This window comes from Bos taurus, chromosome 6 (assembly GCF_002263795.3).
Source record: "Bos taurus isolate L1 Dominette 01449 registration number 42190680 breed Hereford chromosome 6, ARS-UCD2.0, whole genome shotgun sequence".
In the NCBI taxonomy this organism is placed as follows: Eukaryota; Metazoa; Chordata; class Mammalia; order Artiodactyla; family Bovidae; genus Bos; species Bos taurus.
In genome coordinates, this window is record NC_037333.1 from 59,113,787 (window position 1) to 59,131,854 (window position 18,068).

Here is an 18,068-nt window from a genome sequence, read left to right on the forward strand (position 1 = left end):
AATAGAAGAAAAAAATTAAAGGTGGTTTCAAGATTGTGAGCTTGTAAAATCAAAAGAAATAAGTTCGTGTGGAAGAGAACTAATTTGAGTGGGAGAAAGATAAATTCAGCTTTGATTATATAGATAAAGGGCCATAATTGATTTTGAATTCAAGAAAGTCTTGACAAGAATTCTGCTGGTAGTTGGAAATTTGGAATTGTAGCATGTTGTTAAATAAGGTTTAGAAATGTATAATATGAAGGAAGAGAACATAGGATGAACCATTGGTAATCAGAGAACTTCAAATTTTCAGTGATTTTTTTTTTTTCGTTGCAAAATGTGGTACCCTCAGTACCACATATATCTCATATATCCCATCTGTGTGCTTTTTGTAGTTAAGATACGTTGTGGATGTCTTGGTCTCAGAGACCAGAGTCAGGGATAGAGGCAACTTCGTTATACTTTCAGTGATACTTGTTAAAGGGTGTTGTTTTCAAAGTTCTTTCAATCCTCTTCTTTAAATTCCAGAATATTTACATCTAATTTATTTTTTTTGCCAATTTTTCCCTTTTCCTTCTAAGTTTTATCTATTTTCTCTCATGGTTTGCTATTCTCAGCTGAGTCTTTTCTATTTTATCCTAGGTGTATCTAGTCTTTGGGAACACTCATGTATACCTTGATAAGCTCATTTTCGGTTGTTTTTTTAATGTCCTTTCTTAGTCTGGATTTATCTTCCAATAAATTTCCACATATTCTACTCATATATTTATAAATATATTCTTCTATAGACATAGGCTTTCTCTTTGATTTAATGACCACAAGAATAGGAAATAATATTATAGATACTACAGTCAGTTATGATACTTCATTTTGTGAAAGATTGAAACAAAAGAGGGTACCTTAAAAGGTAATAGAGCTGTGACACAGGTTTGAAGAAGTAGGTTTCAGAGTCCTCAGAGCCAGAAGCAGCTACGGTTAGAGATTAGGAAGAGAAAGAAATGCTTGTCACAAAGTTGGAGCTTGCTAAAATTTGAATGAAAAGAGAGAAGTAACTGGGAAGTGCAGAGATAGGTAGCTGAATTTTCTCAGAGAGAGTGGTCCACAGTGTTAAGCTGTTGTGTCCAAGGAAAATTAAAGATGAAAAAAGACTTTCAGAGTTATTGGAAAGAAGGCTACGAATGGCTATCTTGAAAAATACTTTTGTTGCCCTGGAAAGGTGGAAGACCTTAAGACCTTAAAAAAGCATTTATACTAAAGCAGTTAAGGAGAGAAGTTGGGTAACAGTTGAAAAGGGATCTTTAAAGTGTGGTTAAAAATTTAAAAGATAGCTGAGATAGATGTGAAGTGTCAGAGGGGAAAGCTTAGAGGTAAAAGAGAAGATAAATGAAGGAGTCTCAGAAAGTGAGATCAAGTGAGCATTCACTACAATGTAAGCTTCATGAATACAGTTTACTGATGGATGCTCAGGGATTAAAACAGCACCTCTTTCTCTTAAAGTGAGAGTGAAAGTAGCTCAGTCATGTCCAACTCTGTGACCCCATAGATTATAGAGTCCATGGAATTCTCCAGGCCAGAATACTGCAGTGGGTAGCCTTTCCCTTCTCCAGGGGATCTTACCAACCCAGGAATCAAACAGGGGTCTCCTGCATTGCAGGCGGTTTCTTTACCAACTGAACTATCAGGGAATCCTATTTTTGCTTAATAGATACTAATAAAAATCAAATTCAAAAGATATATTTCAATATGAGAAAAGAATCTTTAAGAGTGGATATATATATATATATATATGCATAACTGACTCACTTTGTTGTACACCTGAAACTAATACAACATTGTAAGTAAATTATACTCCAATACAATAAAATTAATAAAATAAAATAGGTTTTTATTGGCATATAGCTGTTTTACAATTTTGTGTTAGTTTCTTCTGTACAGCAAAGTGGTCATCAGTTGCACATATACATATATGTCAAGAGGGTAGCACTGTTATGTCTCTGTGGATTCTCTTTGCTTATTTTTTACATGTATCTCAGTTATATAGAAGATAAATTCCAGAGTCAAGAAAGAGAGATGGGGTACTTTCCTGATGGTCCAGTAGTTAAGACTTCACGCTTTGGATTCTGTCTCTGGTTGGTAAGCTAAGATCCTGCAAGCTAATGTGACCAAAAGAAAGAGAGGAGTCAGAAAACCCCTATAAAACTATCTTATCTTTGTATTATTTATTAAAATTTTTTTAAATTAAATGTATTTTTGGCTGCATTGGGTCTTCACTGCTGTACGCTGGCTTTCTCTAGTTGCAGTGCACGGGGGCCACTCTCTAATTGTGGTGCATGGGCTTCTCATTGCAGTGACTTCTTATTGCAGAGCATGGGCCCTAGGGCCTTGGGACTTCGGTAGTTGTGGCACATGGGCTTAGTTGCCCTGCAGCACATGGAATCTTCCTGGACCAGACCAAGGACTGAACCCAAGTCCCCTGCATTGACAGGTGGATTCTTAACCACTGGACCACCAGAGAAGTCCTTAACTTTGTATAATTGAGCTGATTAAATGAATAGTCTAAGAGTTTCCTCTACTTTTAAAGTAGAATTAAATATCAAGGTACTTGCCTACCTGGAAGTGACCTTCAGCATAGAGCGGGTAAGGTAGATCTGTGTGTATCAAGTGGCCAGATGAGGGAGATGCATGTGATTGATAAGAATTTTGAAGCATTGTTAGTTACTGGTTTTCTTGATATTTAAAATTGTGTTAACCTTCATACCTTTATAGTAAGGACAAAGGACTTCATAATATATTTTAAAAGTTTCCGAAATAATAATTTACGTAAAGCAAAGTAGACTTGCCTCGGTTTTCTTGGGAGTCAGACTTCTGCTTAGAGATTTTCAATGTGATTTGTTTGAGAAATAAAGTATCTTTATTCTTTTAAATAATGATACTTGAATTTTTAATTTGGATTATGACCTTGCAAAAATCAGGAGAGAGAATTTAGAAGAATAATTAATGAAAATAATTACGTTTATCATTCACAGGACTTTGCAAGAGGATAATCCAAGTGGAGTTATTCTTAGTACTGATGATTATTTTTACATAAATGGACAATACCAGTTTGATGTAAGATACTTAGGAGAAGCACATGAATGGAACCAGAATCGTGGTAAGGATAGACATCAAGTGATGGGTAATATTAAGAGCAATATAAAGGAAAAAATCCGCCAGGGGTTTTTATTTTGAGTGACATACAACTTTTAAGTTGTAATTAACTTTCATTCTAAATTATAACTATATAATATAGATAAAATTATAACTATAGCAATTCTTATTACATAATAAGTGGAGGAGGTAGTCTCGTAGATCTGTGATGAGGATTAAATGAGTTAATTTTTGTAAAATAGCTTAGAACATTGCCTGAAATGTTTAAGTTTTATTTAGTCAATGGAGATCTTGTCAGAAGTAAGTCAGATTTTCTACATTGGTCTGGAAATAGCTCAAGATGGTTACAGTTGTCTGGCATGCTCTGGTTCCAGTTTCCTAAAATAGAATTTGCATTGTTAACCATTAGTCTTCCCTGCTGCTGCTGTTGCTAAGTCGTTTCAGTCGTGTCCGACTTTGTGTGACGCCCACAGACGGCAGCCCACCAGGCTCCCCCATTCCTGGGATTCTCTAGGCAAGAATACTGGAGTGGGTCGCCATTTCCTTCTCCAATGCATGAAAGTGAAAAGTGAAAGTGAAGTCACTCAGTCGTGTCCGACTCTTATAGACCCCATGGACTGCAGCCTTCCAGGCTCCTCCGTCCATGGGATTTTCCAGGCAAGTGTACTGGAGTGGGGTGCCATTGCCTTCTCCACCAGTCTTCCCTAGATTGGCCTAATTTTTGTAGAGGATTGTGTGAGAGTGGAAAATGACTTCCCTCAAACTAAACCTGCAGGAAGGTTATTGGTAAAACCTCAATTTTCTTATTAGTGCAACTATTCACTGAAGATGATTTTATCATGAAATGTTTAGTTATGAATAGTTTGAATTTTATATGGGAAATTCTTGTTAAGACATATAGACAGTATTTTACTTAGCCTTTCTTTTGTGATACATGCACTTTGAAGGCTATTCTTGAGTTTGTCATCTTTAGACATGGTTAAATTTTTCTATATTCTTTCTTGAACTAAATATTAAAGTAAAAATCAGGAATATGAAAATACCAACACAAAAATAAAAAACAGTCTGATGTGATCAAGTGCAGTCTTGGATTTGCCAGTTACCAGCTGTGTGCTCTTAAGCAAGTTATTTGTAGTCTCCAGGATCCTGTGTCCTCATCTGTAAAAGAGTTTAATAGTACTAATCCCCTAGATTTCTTATAAAGGTTAAATGAGAATGAAGAGTGCTTATCAGTAGTTCAACTTGCCTTTCTGTAACAACAACTGCAGCAATAATAATTTGAAATTAATTGGCAGAACTTTTTAAAAAAGCTTTATTGAGTGAGATAAGAGTCAGATAGTTTTAAACATATTCCTTGTTGTACAACCATCACCACAATCAAATTTAGAACATTTTTTATCACTTCAGAAAGACCACATACCCATTAGCAGTCCCTCCTCATTTCTCCTTAACTCTCTCCCAACCCCAGGCAACCACTACTTCACTTTCTATAGGTTTATCTATTCTCGACATTTTATCCAAGTAGACTCATATAATATGTGGTCTTTTGTGAATGGTTTTTTTTCACTTAGCATAATGTTTTCAAGGTTCATCTGTGTTGTAGAAAGTATCAGTAATTTATTCTTTTTTATGGCTGAATAATATTCCATTATGTGGATATGCCACATTTCATTTATCCATTCATTAGTTGATGGATATTTGTATTGTTTTCATTTTTTGGCTATTATGAATAATGTTGCTATGAACATACCTGTCTATGTTTTACCTTTCTAGGAACTGTCAAGCTATTTTCCAAAGCAAGAGCACCATTTTACATTCTCAGTAGCAGTATATGAGAGTCCCAACTTTTCTTCATCTTTACTAACACTTGTCTTTTTTTTTTTTTTTAATTAAAAAACTTTTTTTAATCTGATCTTTTGGACTATGGCTGTCCTAATGATGGGTGTTACGTGGTATCTCATTGTGGTTTTGATTTGCATTTCCCTGATCGCTTTTTGTCTGTTTATTGGCTACTTGTTTATCTCCTTTGGAGAGCTTTCTATTTAGATCTTTTGCCATTTTTAAATTGGATTATTGTCTTTTTATTGGTTTTAATGAAAACTTCCCCCCTATTTATGCTGTCTATACATTTAATATACACATCAAATTTAGACCAGTTTTTATTTAATTTCTGATTATAATTTTAGTATTTAGGATTTATTATTCAGCATTTTCCTGTACTTTAGTTTTTCATATACTCAAAATAGTATTTAGAAGTAGTGGTGGTTTAGTTGCTAAGTCGTGTCTGACTCTTGTGACCCTGTGGACTGTGGCCCGTCAGGCTCCTCTGTCCATGGGATTTTCCAGGCAAGAATACTGGAGTGGGTTGCCATTTCCTTCTTCAGCGTATTTAGAAGTAGAATTGTGAGTAAAATTAGCACATATCTATGATTTTCAAATTATGAAATTTCAAATCTAATCAATAAGATTAGATTTTTTAAAACATAGTTATTAAAAGTGATTTCTCATTTTCTGTTTTTCAGCAAAAGAAGCATTTGAGAAGAAGGTGTCTCCTGTAATAATAGATAATACAAACCTACAGGCATGGGAAATGAAACCATATGTTGCTTTGGTTTGTACCATAAATTGTCATAAGTCTTTAATAATGGGTTTGGAATTTTGGGGGGATACTAATACTTAAGTGAATTCAAGCAAACAGTCCTGACTTTTTAGTAAGTTAGCATTCATTCATTTACTAAAAAGCTGACTTGGGCACTCTTCTTTCATGGCACCCTGGCTTATTTCTGTTATAGCACTAAGTACATTGTTTTTATCAGTAGGTCATGAGTTGACAAATTTTTGTCTAGAAAACACCAGATAGTCAATATTTTAGGTTTTACAGGCCGCAGTCTGTTGCATATTCTTTTTAAACAATCCTTTAAACATAAAAAAAATATATATATATATATTTATATTTATATATCCTTAGTTCCTAATCTGTTCAAATATTGGCTGATGGGCTGAATTTGGCTTTAAGCCATCTATTTTTCTTGAGGGTAGGGCTGTTGTTTTATTCATCATTGAATCTACAAAGTATAGCACTGGCATATACTAAATATATATTTGTTGAGTAAATTGATGAGTGAAGCTTTTGTGAGTATGTGTATTATTTGTTTTATTCTCCCAAGATTAGCACATGTCTGGCACATTGAAGCTCAGCTTGTTTCTTTAGTTAATGAATGTTATACTTGCTATTCTGTATTTTTAACACATCCAGCTTATACCCCCTTTACTGTGCCTAGTGTGTTTGTACTGTTTTGAAGGTGTGATTCTTTACTTTGCTAAAGAAAATTATGTTTCCTTTGAAAGCAAGTGAGATTTTACTTCTGTGCAGCGTGGTAGAGGAAACAGACTTCTTTGAGGCTGAAATTCAGTTTGCTTTCTGGCCTTAGGAGTTCCTAATTTCTAGACTAATATATTTACCACAGGGACGTGCTTTCCCCTTAACTTTACTTGACTCCTCTGTAGGTTTTTCTTAGCTTCCTGCTGTCATCTTAGAAAATTTTTTAACACTTTATTTTCCTATGTAGTAAATAAAGAAGCCCCCAAATTATATGTTTCTGATTTTCATTTAGGCTTCAGCCTTCTATAATGTTATCTTTTCCCTTATTTATTATATAACAATTAAAAATGTAAATCCTTTTTTCCAATACTGATTCCTTGACTCTTTTCAACTCTACTTAGAAATATAAAGGACTCCTGTTTATCTTAGATGCCAAATGCTTTTGTCTTCATAAAGAAGTAGATGCAGGAATTACTGTAGAGGAGAGGATCACCTTTTGCTTCTTTTGTTATTAAGATAATGAAAGTGTAGAAGAGTGGGATAGATTGGAGATAATAGTCTATTACTGTCTTGACTGTCATTCACAAAAGTAGCTAAAATAGTAAGTTAGGGATAAATAGGGAGCAGTCAAGTAGCTTAGTTTCTACTGGCTAAACATAAATATGTGTGTGTGTGTATGTGCACACACACACATAAAATATATGGCAAAGTAGTATTTTCCCTTGTGGACTATCATATAGGTTGACCTAAGTCAGAATCCTCTTACATAATATAATTTATTGTTAAGATTTGTCCATTGATAATGGGAGTTGAAAAAGTCTTTAAATGCTTAGTCTCTTTTTCTCTGTGTGTATGTGTGCATTTAAAATTAATTTGATTCTAAGAGTTAAATATACCCCTTTAGGTAATTAGAGACCTGGACTATTGCCAGCCATTGAATAAATTATAGAAATTTGGTGCTGAGGTGAGGAGATGGAAGTGAGCAGGCTCATTACAGGGTATTATGTCACTACTACCTTGGTGTCTGGGTTGATCTTTGAACTTTTCTGTCAGAATGACAGAAAATAGCAATGACCACTATTGACATCTTGTCATAAAACTGAGGGGATCAATAGTGGGAGGTGAGGTCAGAGATGTAATGGTGGTTAGGGAGATGGCAGGGCAGACTTATGTAAGGGCTTATGCCTAGGTCTCTGTGAGGACTTAGGATTTTACCTTGAGTGACATGGAAGATACATTAGTCTGCTCAGGTTGCCATAAAGATTACCATAGACTAGATAGCTTAAACAAGAGGAATTTTATTTTCTCACAATTTTGGAAACTAGATGTCCCAGATCAAGGTCCAGGAGGATCAAGTTCTGTTGAGAGTTCTCTTATTGCTGTGTTCTCACATGGTAGAGAGAACAAGTTCTCTGGTGTCTCTTCTTACAGGGACACTAGTGCCCTAAACTTTTGACTTCATTTAACCCTAATTACTTCCATAAAGGTCCTGTCTCCAAACGCAGTCACATGGTGGAATGGGAGTTTCCACATAAAAGATTTGAGAGAATAAATTCATTAGTTCATAACAGGGTTTTGAGCAGAGTAGTGACATGATCTGACTGTTAAAAGAATCACTGTAGGGCAGGGTTGAGAATAGACTTGGGAGTGGGGGAGAATGGAAGCAGGAAGGAGACTTGTTAAAGGGCTTTCGTGGTAGTTAAAGAGATGACATGGTTCAGACCAACATGGGAGCAGTGAAGGTCATGGTGAGTAGAGATTAAATTCTGGATATATTTTTAAAGTAGAGCCAGTTGAATTTCTTATTGGATTGATACGGATGTGAAAGAGAGGCATTAAGTATGGCATCAAGTTGGGTTTTGGCCTGTGTAACTGAAGATTGACATCAGTTGAGATGGAAAAAGTTCAGGTAGAATAGTTTCTCTCTCTTTTTTTATTTGGCATTGCTGTGCCAAAATACTAGAGTTTTGAAAAATAGTTTCTCAGTAGCTGTCATTGGGAATTCCATGATTTCCTGGCAGACCAGTAGTTAGGACTTTATGCTTTCACTGCCGAGGGTGCCTGTTTAATCCCTGGTTGGGAAACTAAGATTCCCTCAAGCTGTGCAGTGTGGCCAAAAAAAAAAAAAAAAAAGAATGCGTTGTCATTTAAAATAGTTTTAAAATTATAAAAGTCATGTATGTATTCTGATAGGTATTCAAGCCATAAAAAAGAAAGCCTAAAGTCCTATTCCCTTGAGGTAGATACTTTTCATAGTATTTTTGAGACTCCTTCCAGAAGTTTTCTATACATATGCAGATTATCTTTTTTTATTCTAGTGAAAATTCTGTATCTTACTTTCTTAACAATTTACATTAAGAACATTTTCTCATTAACAGAGGATTTTAAAAGCCATTGTATGTATTTTCATTGTGTGATTATATCCTCCTTTATTTAGCCAGTTCCATATTAATAGACACTGTGTTGTGTGTATTCTTTTGCTATTACAAATAATGATGAACTAGATATTCTGCTGTGTATATAATTTTGCACTCTGACATAAGTTTTTATCAGTAGCATAAATTTCTAGAAGTTTGTTGTTGGATCAGAGAGACTTCATCTTGCCTGGTAACACACTCATCAAGATAGATAATCTTTTATATTCTTTCAGTTTTAACATGCTGTGAATTTGGGGAAAATTTAATTTCATGGAAGTAATTATTTAAAAATGCATTTGTCTTTTTTGTATGTAGTCTCAAAAACATAAATATAAAGTCCTTTTCCGGGAACCGGATACATGGTGGAAATTCAAACCGAAGGAACTTGCAAGGTAAAACTTGGAGCTTATATAAAATGTTTTAGTTTTGTGAGAGTGAGAGAAAGTCCATCTAGATTATTTTCCTCTTGTAAATAATGAATAAAACAAAATGGATTAGATTGTGGCTTTGCCACTTAAAAATTGACAAAATTTTTATTGCCTGTAGGTTCTGTTTTTCAGTTTATGAAGAATTTGTATCTTTTTATTCTGAAATTGAGTTATTAAACAGAAAAATTCCAGTTGTGTTATATAGCCAGTACTTTGTTACTTATTAAAAATATAATGTCAATATCTGAAACTAGAAGAGACTAGGGTTTGGCAAACCTGAACTATGTGCCATTGGAAGGAACAAATTGTGGTAGCTGCCTGGTGACTTACCGTGCTGGAGGGAAGGGAGAACATGTAAACAGAAAAGGTAGCAAATGTTAGCTGTTTGGGTTTTTCACTACTCACTCTGCTTTCCCCCACAAGATTATACTTTTTTCTTTAATTGTTTAATTTGGATGAAAATATTACTCAGGACATGGACAGTGTATTTTGTTTTGTGCTTTGTATTCCCATAGAGATAGCCCTAAATTAATTTTGGTCAGGATATTTTCTTCTTGGTAATTTGAACTGATTTCAGTATTAACTGAAGGACAGCTTGTCTTCAGGATATTTACAACATTGTGCAACCATCACCACTGTCTAATTAATGAATGTTTTCATCACCTCAAAAAGAAACCCTGTACCTGCGATTGCTAGTCACTCCCAGTTCCACTTTACCCCTTGGCAATCACTAATCTGCTTTTCTGTCTCTGTTAATTTGCCTGTTCTGAACATTTCATGTAAGTGGAATCATGTGTGAACTTTTGTGTCTGGCAGCTTCACTTAACATAATGTTTTCAAGGTTCACCCATGTTGTAGCATGAATCAGTATTTTATTCCTTTTTATTATCCTCTTGATACGTTACTAGATTTGGTTTTCTAATATTTTGTTTAGGATTTTTGCATCGGCATGAATGAGTGAGATTGACTTACAGTTTTTATTCTTTGCCCTGTCTTGCCTGGTTTTGGTATGATGGTTTTAGGTTCATAGAGTTAGTTGGGAAGTATTTTCTTTTTTTCTCTTTTTCTGAGTTTATGTAAGTTTGAATGTTTGATAGGATTTACTTACGAAACTATCTGTATTGTGTGTTTTCTTTGTAAGAAGTTTCAATTGGAATTTGTCCATTATACCAAAGTTTTCAAATTTATTGACTTTTTATTAAGATGGTTGATATTCTCTTCAAGTTTAAATCTCTGCTACATCTATACTTAGTTCCCCTTTTTAATCCTAATATGTTTACATGTATTTTCTTTTTTTCTTGTTTATTCTCACTAGAGATCAGATTTTTTATTAGCATTTTCAAATAAACATCTCTGCTTTGTTGAGCTTTCTATTATACGTTTGTTTTATGTTTAATTCTTTTCTGCTTCTCTTTTATTCTAGTTTCTTTGCTTTAAAAAAAAAACTATTTTGCTTTGTTTATTGTTATTTTTGTAAGGCTTGAACTGAAAGTTCAGGTTATTTTCTAGTATGAGCATTTAATGCTGTAAATTTCCTTACGTACCATGCTAGCTGCTCCTAGAATTTTACTGTGTAATATCTTCTTTTAATCATTTATTTTCTAGTTTGCATTACTGTTACTTTTATTCTTTAACCTTTGGGTTATTTAGAACTATATTTTGAATTTTTGAGTAGATGGATATAAAATTTATCTTCTCAAAAAATTGATTTTCAACTTTACTTCAGTAGATAAGATTATGTGGTTTGTATCAAACTAATTCTCTGATATTTTTAAAGATGTATTTTACTAGTTCATTATCAGTTTGTTATAATGTTCATATTTGCTTGATAAGAATGTATGATGGTTATAGTGTATTACTATATCATTAAATCATGCTTATTCATTTGCTCACATTATATATAACTTTTTTGAAAATTTTGCTTAATGAGTTAATCTTTAAGAGAGGGATGAGAAAAATCTACTGTGAGAGGTGTGTTGAAATCTTCCTCTACCACTATTATGTTGATTATAATAGTCTTTCCCTATAATTCTATTTTTTGTTTTAAATATACTAAGGATATTTTTTGAAGTCCATATAGTCTTAAGATCTTTGCATCACTCTAATGGAAGCTTTTATCTTTGTCCACTGGTTTTCTTTTATTAGTATTAATTTTTGTTATAAAATCTAATTGTCTAATATAAATAGAAATATACCAACTTTTTTTAGTTAGTATTTGAGTGTTATTAATTTTTCTACACTTTTCCTTTCAACCTTTCAGTATCTTTGTGTTTAGGTGTATCTCTTATGACCAGTATGGCTGGGTTTTAAAAAATTCACTCTGTCTTTAGCTTTTAACTGATATTTTAGTTTTTTTACAGTTACTTTGGTTATTCATATAATTGGTCTTGTTTCTTACTGCCTCATTCTGTGTACTTTTTATTTATCTCACATTTTTTGTGATTGTTTTTTCCTATCACAGAAAATTAAATATTTGATTTTTTCCTCCTATCTTGCCTTACTTCGGATTTTTAAAAATTGAATGCAGATTTGCTTGCTCATTTTTTCCTTCTCTACTAGTTTGGAGATTACATATACTATTTTAAGTCTTTCAGTGGTTACATTAAAAGTTTTATCATGCAGACTTTTAAGTTAAACCATTTTCTTAGCCTTCCTCTTCCCACATACAAGAACTTTCAAACATATTAACTCTGATAATTAACCTCCCTTCCAGCTTACAGGCTCTGACTGTCTAGAATGTACAGGTAGTATTTGTTTTCACTCATTTAGTTATTGCTTTGTGCTTAATTTTTCTTTCATCATAGGCCTTTCATCTGAGAATTTTCTTCTGCCTGACATTCATCTTTTAGAATTTTCTTTACAATTTAGGCATGCTTTATGTCAAACTTTTTTTTTTTTAATCTGGAAGTTCTTTTATTGTGCTCATTCTTATAAGCTTTTGCTGAGTGTATATATTCTAGATTTACAGTTTCTGTTATTGATAACATTTAACTGTCTTCTGGATTCCATTACTATTATTGTCAAGTATAATTCTAATGGTTGTTTTCTTTGTAGATAATTCATTTATCAAATTTCTAGTTGCTTGTAATATGATTTCTATCTTTGGTGAATGACAATTTCAGTATTATGTTTCTAGTTGTGGATTTCTTATTTATCTTGCTTGGGATTTGTTGAACTTGTGAGATTAGGAGATTGTCTTTCATCAGTTCTGGAAAATTCTTAAACCATTTTTCTTTAAATTGTTTCTGTCCCACGTACTCTCTCTTCTCTTTCTGGGACTTGGATAGATACATACTAGACCTTTTGGTCTGTCCTCTATGTCTATGTCTCTTAACCTCTCTTTCATATTTTCTATCTCTTTGCTTCTTTGTGATCTGAAACCAGACAAGATGGAGGTATGTAAATATGAAAGCCAGATTTGCCCAGCTGGCAAATGCTGATACTAGCCCCAGGATCCAGACACTAAATACTTGGATCCAACCTGAGACAGGAGAGTTGCAATTGAGATGTTTTCGTTAAGATAAAACTCTTAAAGAACTAAAGCATACCATCTTGCCTCTTGGCAGATGCAACTCCTGTTGCTGTATGAATGAAAGCACTTTCAGTTTCAGGCCTAAGGATTCCCATATATTAGATTCAGCTAAGTATACGAGCTTATAAACAAAAACAAAGAAATAAACTACAATGAGTGAAAGCACAAATATAGCAGATTTCATATTTGGACATCCAGAAACTTCAAATAGGAATTTTTTTTTCTCTTCGCTTGAACTTAAGATGTATTAAAGTGTGTGTTTACTTTAATTTATATGGGATCCCATTTTATTGTAATAGGAGAGTCCTTTGGGACATTTTGTCTGCTGTACTGGTGTAAGTAAGAGCCTCTGAGTAGAAATTTTTTAGTCACTAGTTAGTAATTAAAATGATGGCCATATTCTTATGAGTTGTTTTTTTTTTAATAGCACTTGTGAATAAGTTCTTTTAAAGTGATTAAGATTTGCTGGTTTTTTTCCAACTTGATAAAGGATATTTGGAAAAGATTGTGTGGCATGATTAAGAAAATAGTAATTTAGGACATCCTGAATAAAATGAAAATGAAAATTAAATAGTTTACATTGTGTCATAATAAACCAGTTTTGATATTTTTACATATTAGAAATGTTTTTTTTTTGACATTATATGAGCCGATTTTTTAAAAATACCATTACTGATGTTCCTCTTTCCCTTTTTTCCCCCTGGAATTTTTAGGCGTAATATTCATGGGATAAGCAAAGAAAAAATAACAAGAATGTTGGAACACTATCAACGTTTTGTTTCAGTGCCAATAATCATGAGTTCTTCAGTTCCAGAGAAAATCGAACGCATTGAATTGTGTGCATATTCTTGTGACAGAAGTACTAGGTAGGTTAAAGTCTCTATGTACCAAAGTTTAATTTAAAAACCTAATTTAAAAAGTGTGATAATTTCGAAGGAATTCTCTGGTGGTCCAATGGTTAGGACTCTGCTCTCACTGCTGTGGGCCCAGGTTTGATACCTGGTCAGGGAACTAGATCCCATAAGCCCAGAAAAAATTAAAAGAAAAAAAAAAAAGATAATTTTGAAACTTCTAAAATCACTGCAAAATAACTGTAAAAATAAGTTAGGCATTTGTTGTTTATAAGGTTTAGGTATAGTTTTACGTAGAGCAGGATACTTATGGTTAGCAAGAGAAGTAAAAGTTTATGTGAGTGATGACATATGTGGGAGATTCATTGTCTTCTGATTTATGTAGGTCCATCTTTATGCTATGAATATTCCTGTCTTCTTTATTTAACTTGCTGCTATTGCAGTATTTATGTTACCTTATCTACCCCCTGTTGTTGTTTTGTAGTTACATTACTTCTTAATTCTCTTAGATATTAATAAAAATACTTTCAAACTATCATAAAAATGTATTACTCATGATTAAATAATACAAGTCACAGCCTTTGGAAGTTTGTAGTTCAGGATAGTACTGATTCTGTTAAAAAATATTTAGGGCACATAAACAATTGAATAAGTAGGTGAGGAAAGAAGAGCCTTAAATATGTAGAGAGGTCTGAATGCTCACATTTTTTGATGGTAGGGGATGAGAAGCTCTGTTGGAAAGGAGTTAGGAAAAGAAGATTCATAAATGCTGCAGTGTTGCAAAATGGATAAGAATATGGGCTCCTTAACTGTATTTCCTGGCTTCATATCCCAAAGCTTAATCTTGACAGATTATAAGATCTCTCTATATTTCAGCTCCTCATTTGCAAAATGGCAATAACACTTTGCTTATAAGGATCTCATAAGGATTATGAATTAATACTTGTAAAGGACTTACAATAGCATCTGGATGTAGAAAACTGGTTAGGTGTGATTTCACTTAGGAAGGCTTCATGGGAGAGGTGGGTCTTTGAGAACTCCTGCAGTATAGAAAGGAAGATGAGTTGACAAATAAGGAAAATGCACTGAAATTGAAAGTATTAATATAATGATTTGGCAAAAGTGCTCTGAGTCTGAAAATAACATTGAGGGTGGTTTAAAAAATATTTTTAGCAAGTGACATCTCAATTGAGAGCTGTCCTCCCTTTCTCTCATTTGACTTAATTGTGCAAATCATGTTGACTGACTGTGACTTTGTAAATCAATCTTAAGCATTTTCCTTGGTAGCAAAAGACAGGTGGTACAGAGGCAGACCTAGTTTCACATGTATTAAGCTTTAGTAAGTTGGAAAGGAGCCCAGGAGGTATCCTGTTCTGGGAACAAATTTAGAACCTTAACTTTAATATTTAATGCATCATAAACACCTTAACTGAAAATCTCCTGTTAATTATTTAATTCAAAAAAAGTTTTGAGTGCTTCGTGTAAGCCAGGCCTTGTGCTCGGTGTTGGGATTACAATAAAGGGGTGTGTTCATCATGTATTAGGGTAAGATCAGGTATCTTGTCTTTCAGTTGAAAGATTCTTTAGTTTAAATCATAATATTAATGTTCTTTAGTTTAAATATATTAACAGTATTAATATTACTAATCATAACAGTAAGAGATTTCGTTATAATACTTAAAAAAAAATCTTACAGCCCAAGAGACAATGAAGATATTACTTCTGAAAAAGAAGAAAATGTTTTATCCTCGTCTTTGAAGCATCTAGAGTTAACTGAAGAGAAGAAACTTGATGTGACCAAAGAAAATATGTTGCCTGAGAATATTGCATATCTCCCTAACGCAGATTTAAACAAAGGAAAAAAAGAAATAAGTGATATGAATCCCAATATTCAGAATGCTTTCATTCAGGAAGCTCCAAACACATACTTTCCTGATTCTGAAAGTGAAGTACAAGTTACAGACAAAAGTGAAAAAGAAGAGCCAGTAGAAATGGCTCTTGAAAAAGAGTGTAGTGAAACCAATGCAGATAGTTTGTTAGAGAGAATGTCACCAAGTAGTTGTTATGGTGAAAATAATCAAGGGGACTGTGGTCTTTCAAATCCTGTACCCAATCAAAATGAAAAATCTTTATCTAGTGAAATATTGGAAGAAAGAGCGGCAGTAAAGAAAAAAGCCTTTGGAAAACAAAAGAGCAAATCAACTTTGGAAAAGTTTCCAAAACACGAGCTGTCTTTTGTTGGTGACTGGCCAGTTGATAAGACTATTGGTCAGAGGACAAAAAGGAACCGAAAAATGGAAAAAGCCTCATCTGTACAAAATGACAAAAAGTATAATCGCCCTCAGTCACATAAAATATTAGATAATAGTTTATCTGTGAGTGTAGATTGTATGCAGCCACAAGGACCTCCATATGAAAATGTAGAGGATGACGACAGGTCACAGTGTGGTGATGCCTCGGAACCTTTCAGTAGCTGTGAATATGATACTTACAAAAACCCGGAAAGAGATTCATTCAACATTGTGGGTGACTGGCCTTCCCTCGATTCGTTAGCTCAGAGAGAGCACAGATCAAGAATACCAAAGGCTGGCTTAAATGAACCCAGCCTAGAATTTGGAACCAACAGCAGTATGAATGAAATATCCTTATACTCTTCACATGAGGCCTGTTGGGGCACAAGCCCTGAAGAGCTAAAAACATTGGGTGGTTGTACTCGAGGAAGTTCTGAAATGTTGCCCAATGAAATGACCTATGAGAGTAAGACTTGTCCAAGTAAAAAGATTCATAGGGAACACACATTGTCTCTTCCTTATATCAATAGTGTGCCAACTGTCCCTGAAAAAATAGGACCACAAACTTTAGCTGAATTTTCAGAAGAAAAGACTAAAGAAGTCCCTGAAATAGGAGTAGGCATGTGTACCCAGACTGAACCACAGGATTTTGCTCTCTTATGGAAAGTAGAAAAAAATAAGATTAGTGTTTCTGATTCTCTGAGAGTATTAACAGGAAGATTAGATGGATTTAAACCCAAAACTTTCAATATTAACACAAAATTGGATGTTCAAGAAGCAATTCCATATAGGGTAATGTATGACAAAAGCACATATGTGGAAGAAAGTGAGCTCACCAATGCTGATGAATCTGAAAATCTTAACATTCTTTGTAAACTATTTGGATCTTTTTCATTAGAAGCCCTAAAAGACTTATATGAGAGGTGTAACAAAGATATTATTTGGGCCACAAGCCTTTTATTGGATTCTGAAACCAAATTATGTGAGGATACTGAATTTGAGAATATAAAAAAATCATACGATGAAGCACAAATTGGGCCATTTTCTCTGGGACTGAATTTGAAGGAAATTATTAGCCAAAGAGGAAGCTTAGAGGATTCTAATTTTTCTGTGCCAGAATTTAGCCATGGAATTGATATCAATAACACTAATGTACAATCTACCTGTAATTCCAAAAAGGAGAACTTAGAGCAGGCAGAAATAAGAGCTATAACTACTGAAAAACATGGATTAGTAACAAGTATACTTCCTACTGTAGAGCTAAATAATAGTAATGAAGTACTTGCTAATAGTCAAACAGAACTTTCAGGTTTATATAATGTGAAGCAGTTTTTTCCAGATACTCTAAAAGCTACTACCACTAAAACTGTGAGTGAAATGGAAAAGAATTCAGAAGTTGCAGAGACTGGAGGTAACATACCTTCTTCTTTGAATTTGTCTGACATTTTGAACTCTGTATCAAGCACTTCAAATCTTGAGTTACATGAAGAAACTTATTTTACTAACTCTTTTGAAATAAATAAAAATGAAAATCTTCCAAAGGACTATGTGAAATTTCCAAACACAGAAGAATTTATGATTGAAGAGGAACAGGAAATGGAGACAATTCTAATGGCAGGGAGTGCTTTGTCAGCTGGAGTTACTGGAGAAGATAAAGCTGAGACACTGAATCCCACTCCAGTGACAACCAAATCTCTGACCATAGACTGTCTTGAATTGGCATTGCCCCCTGAACTGGCTTTTCAGCTCAATGAATTATTTGGCCCTGTTGGTATTGATTCAGGTAAGGAAAAAGTAAATTATTACCTATATGTGCATCTTTCTGTGACTAGAATATAGATAGTTTAGGTTGAATTTTAAAATTACTTTGTATGTTAACAAATGTAAAAGTCTGTTGACTACATTATTGTTTTTGGCACCATGTGTTTGTGGAGGATTTTTAAATGTATAATTTCAAGAAACTAGAGAGTATAGAGTTTGTATTCATCCCATGCATATATTGAAAATTTTCTCTGGTATTTACCTCATACTTGTTTGCACAGATACATCTTTTTAATCCTTTGATGCTACTCCAGATACACTTAAGGCAAGATAATTCCTT

General features: G+C 33.7%; 1 protein-coding gene across 4 annotated transcripts in view; it reads left to right on the plus strand.

Moving 5' to 3' along the window:
- N4BP2 (NEDD4 binding protein 2) overlaps window positions 1–18,068 on the plus strand; it is a 55,855-nt gene that overhangs the window by 6,932 nt on the left and 30,855 nt on the right. For all 4 annotated transcript variants that reach the window (XM_024993547.2, XM_024993549.2, XM_059887748.1 and 1 more), the window contains exons 4-8: window positions 3,006–3,130; window positions 5,649–5,737; window positions 9,181–9,257; window positions 13,539–13,691; window positions 15,373–17,750. In XM_024993547.2, the coding sequence (XP_024849315.1) occupies window positions 3,006–3,130; window positions 5,649–5,737; window positions 9,181–9,257; window positions 13,539–13,691; window positions 15,373–17,750 (2,822 nt within the window). The remainder of the gene's footprint in view (window positions 1–3,005; window positions 3,131–5,648; window positions 5,738–9,180; window positions 9,258–13,538; window positions 13,692–15,372; window positions 17,751–18,068) is intronic.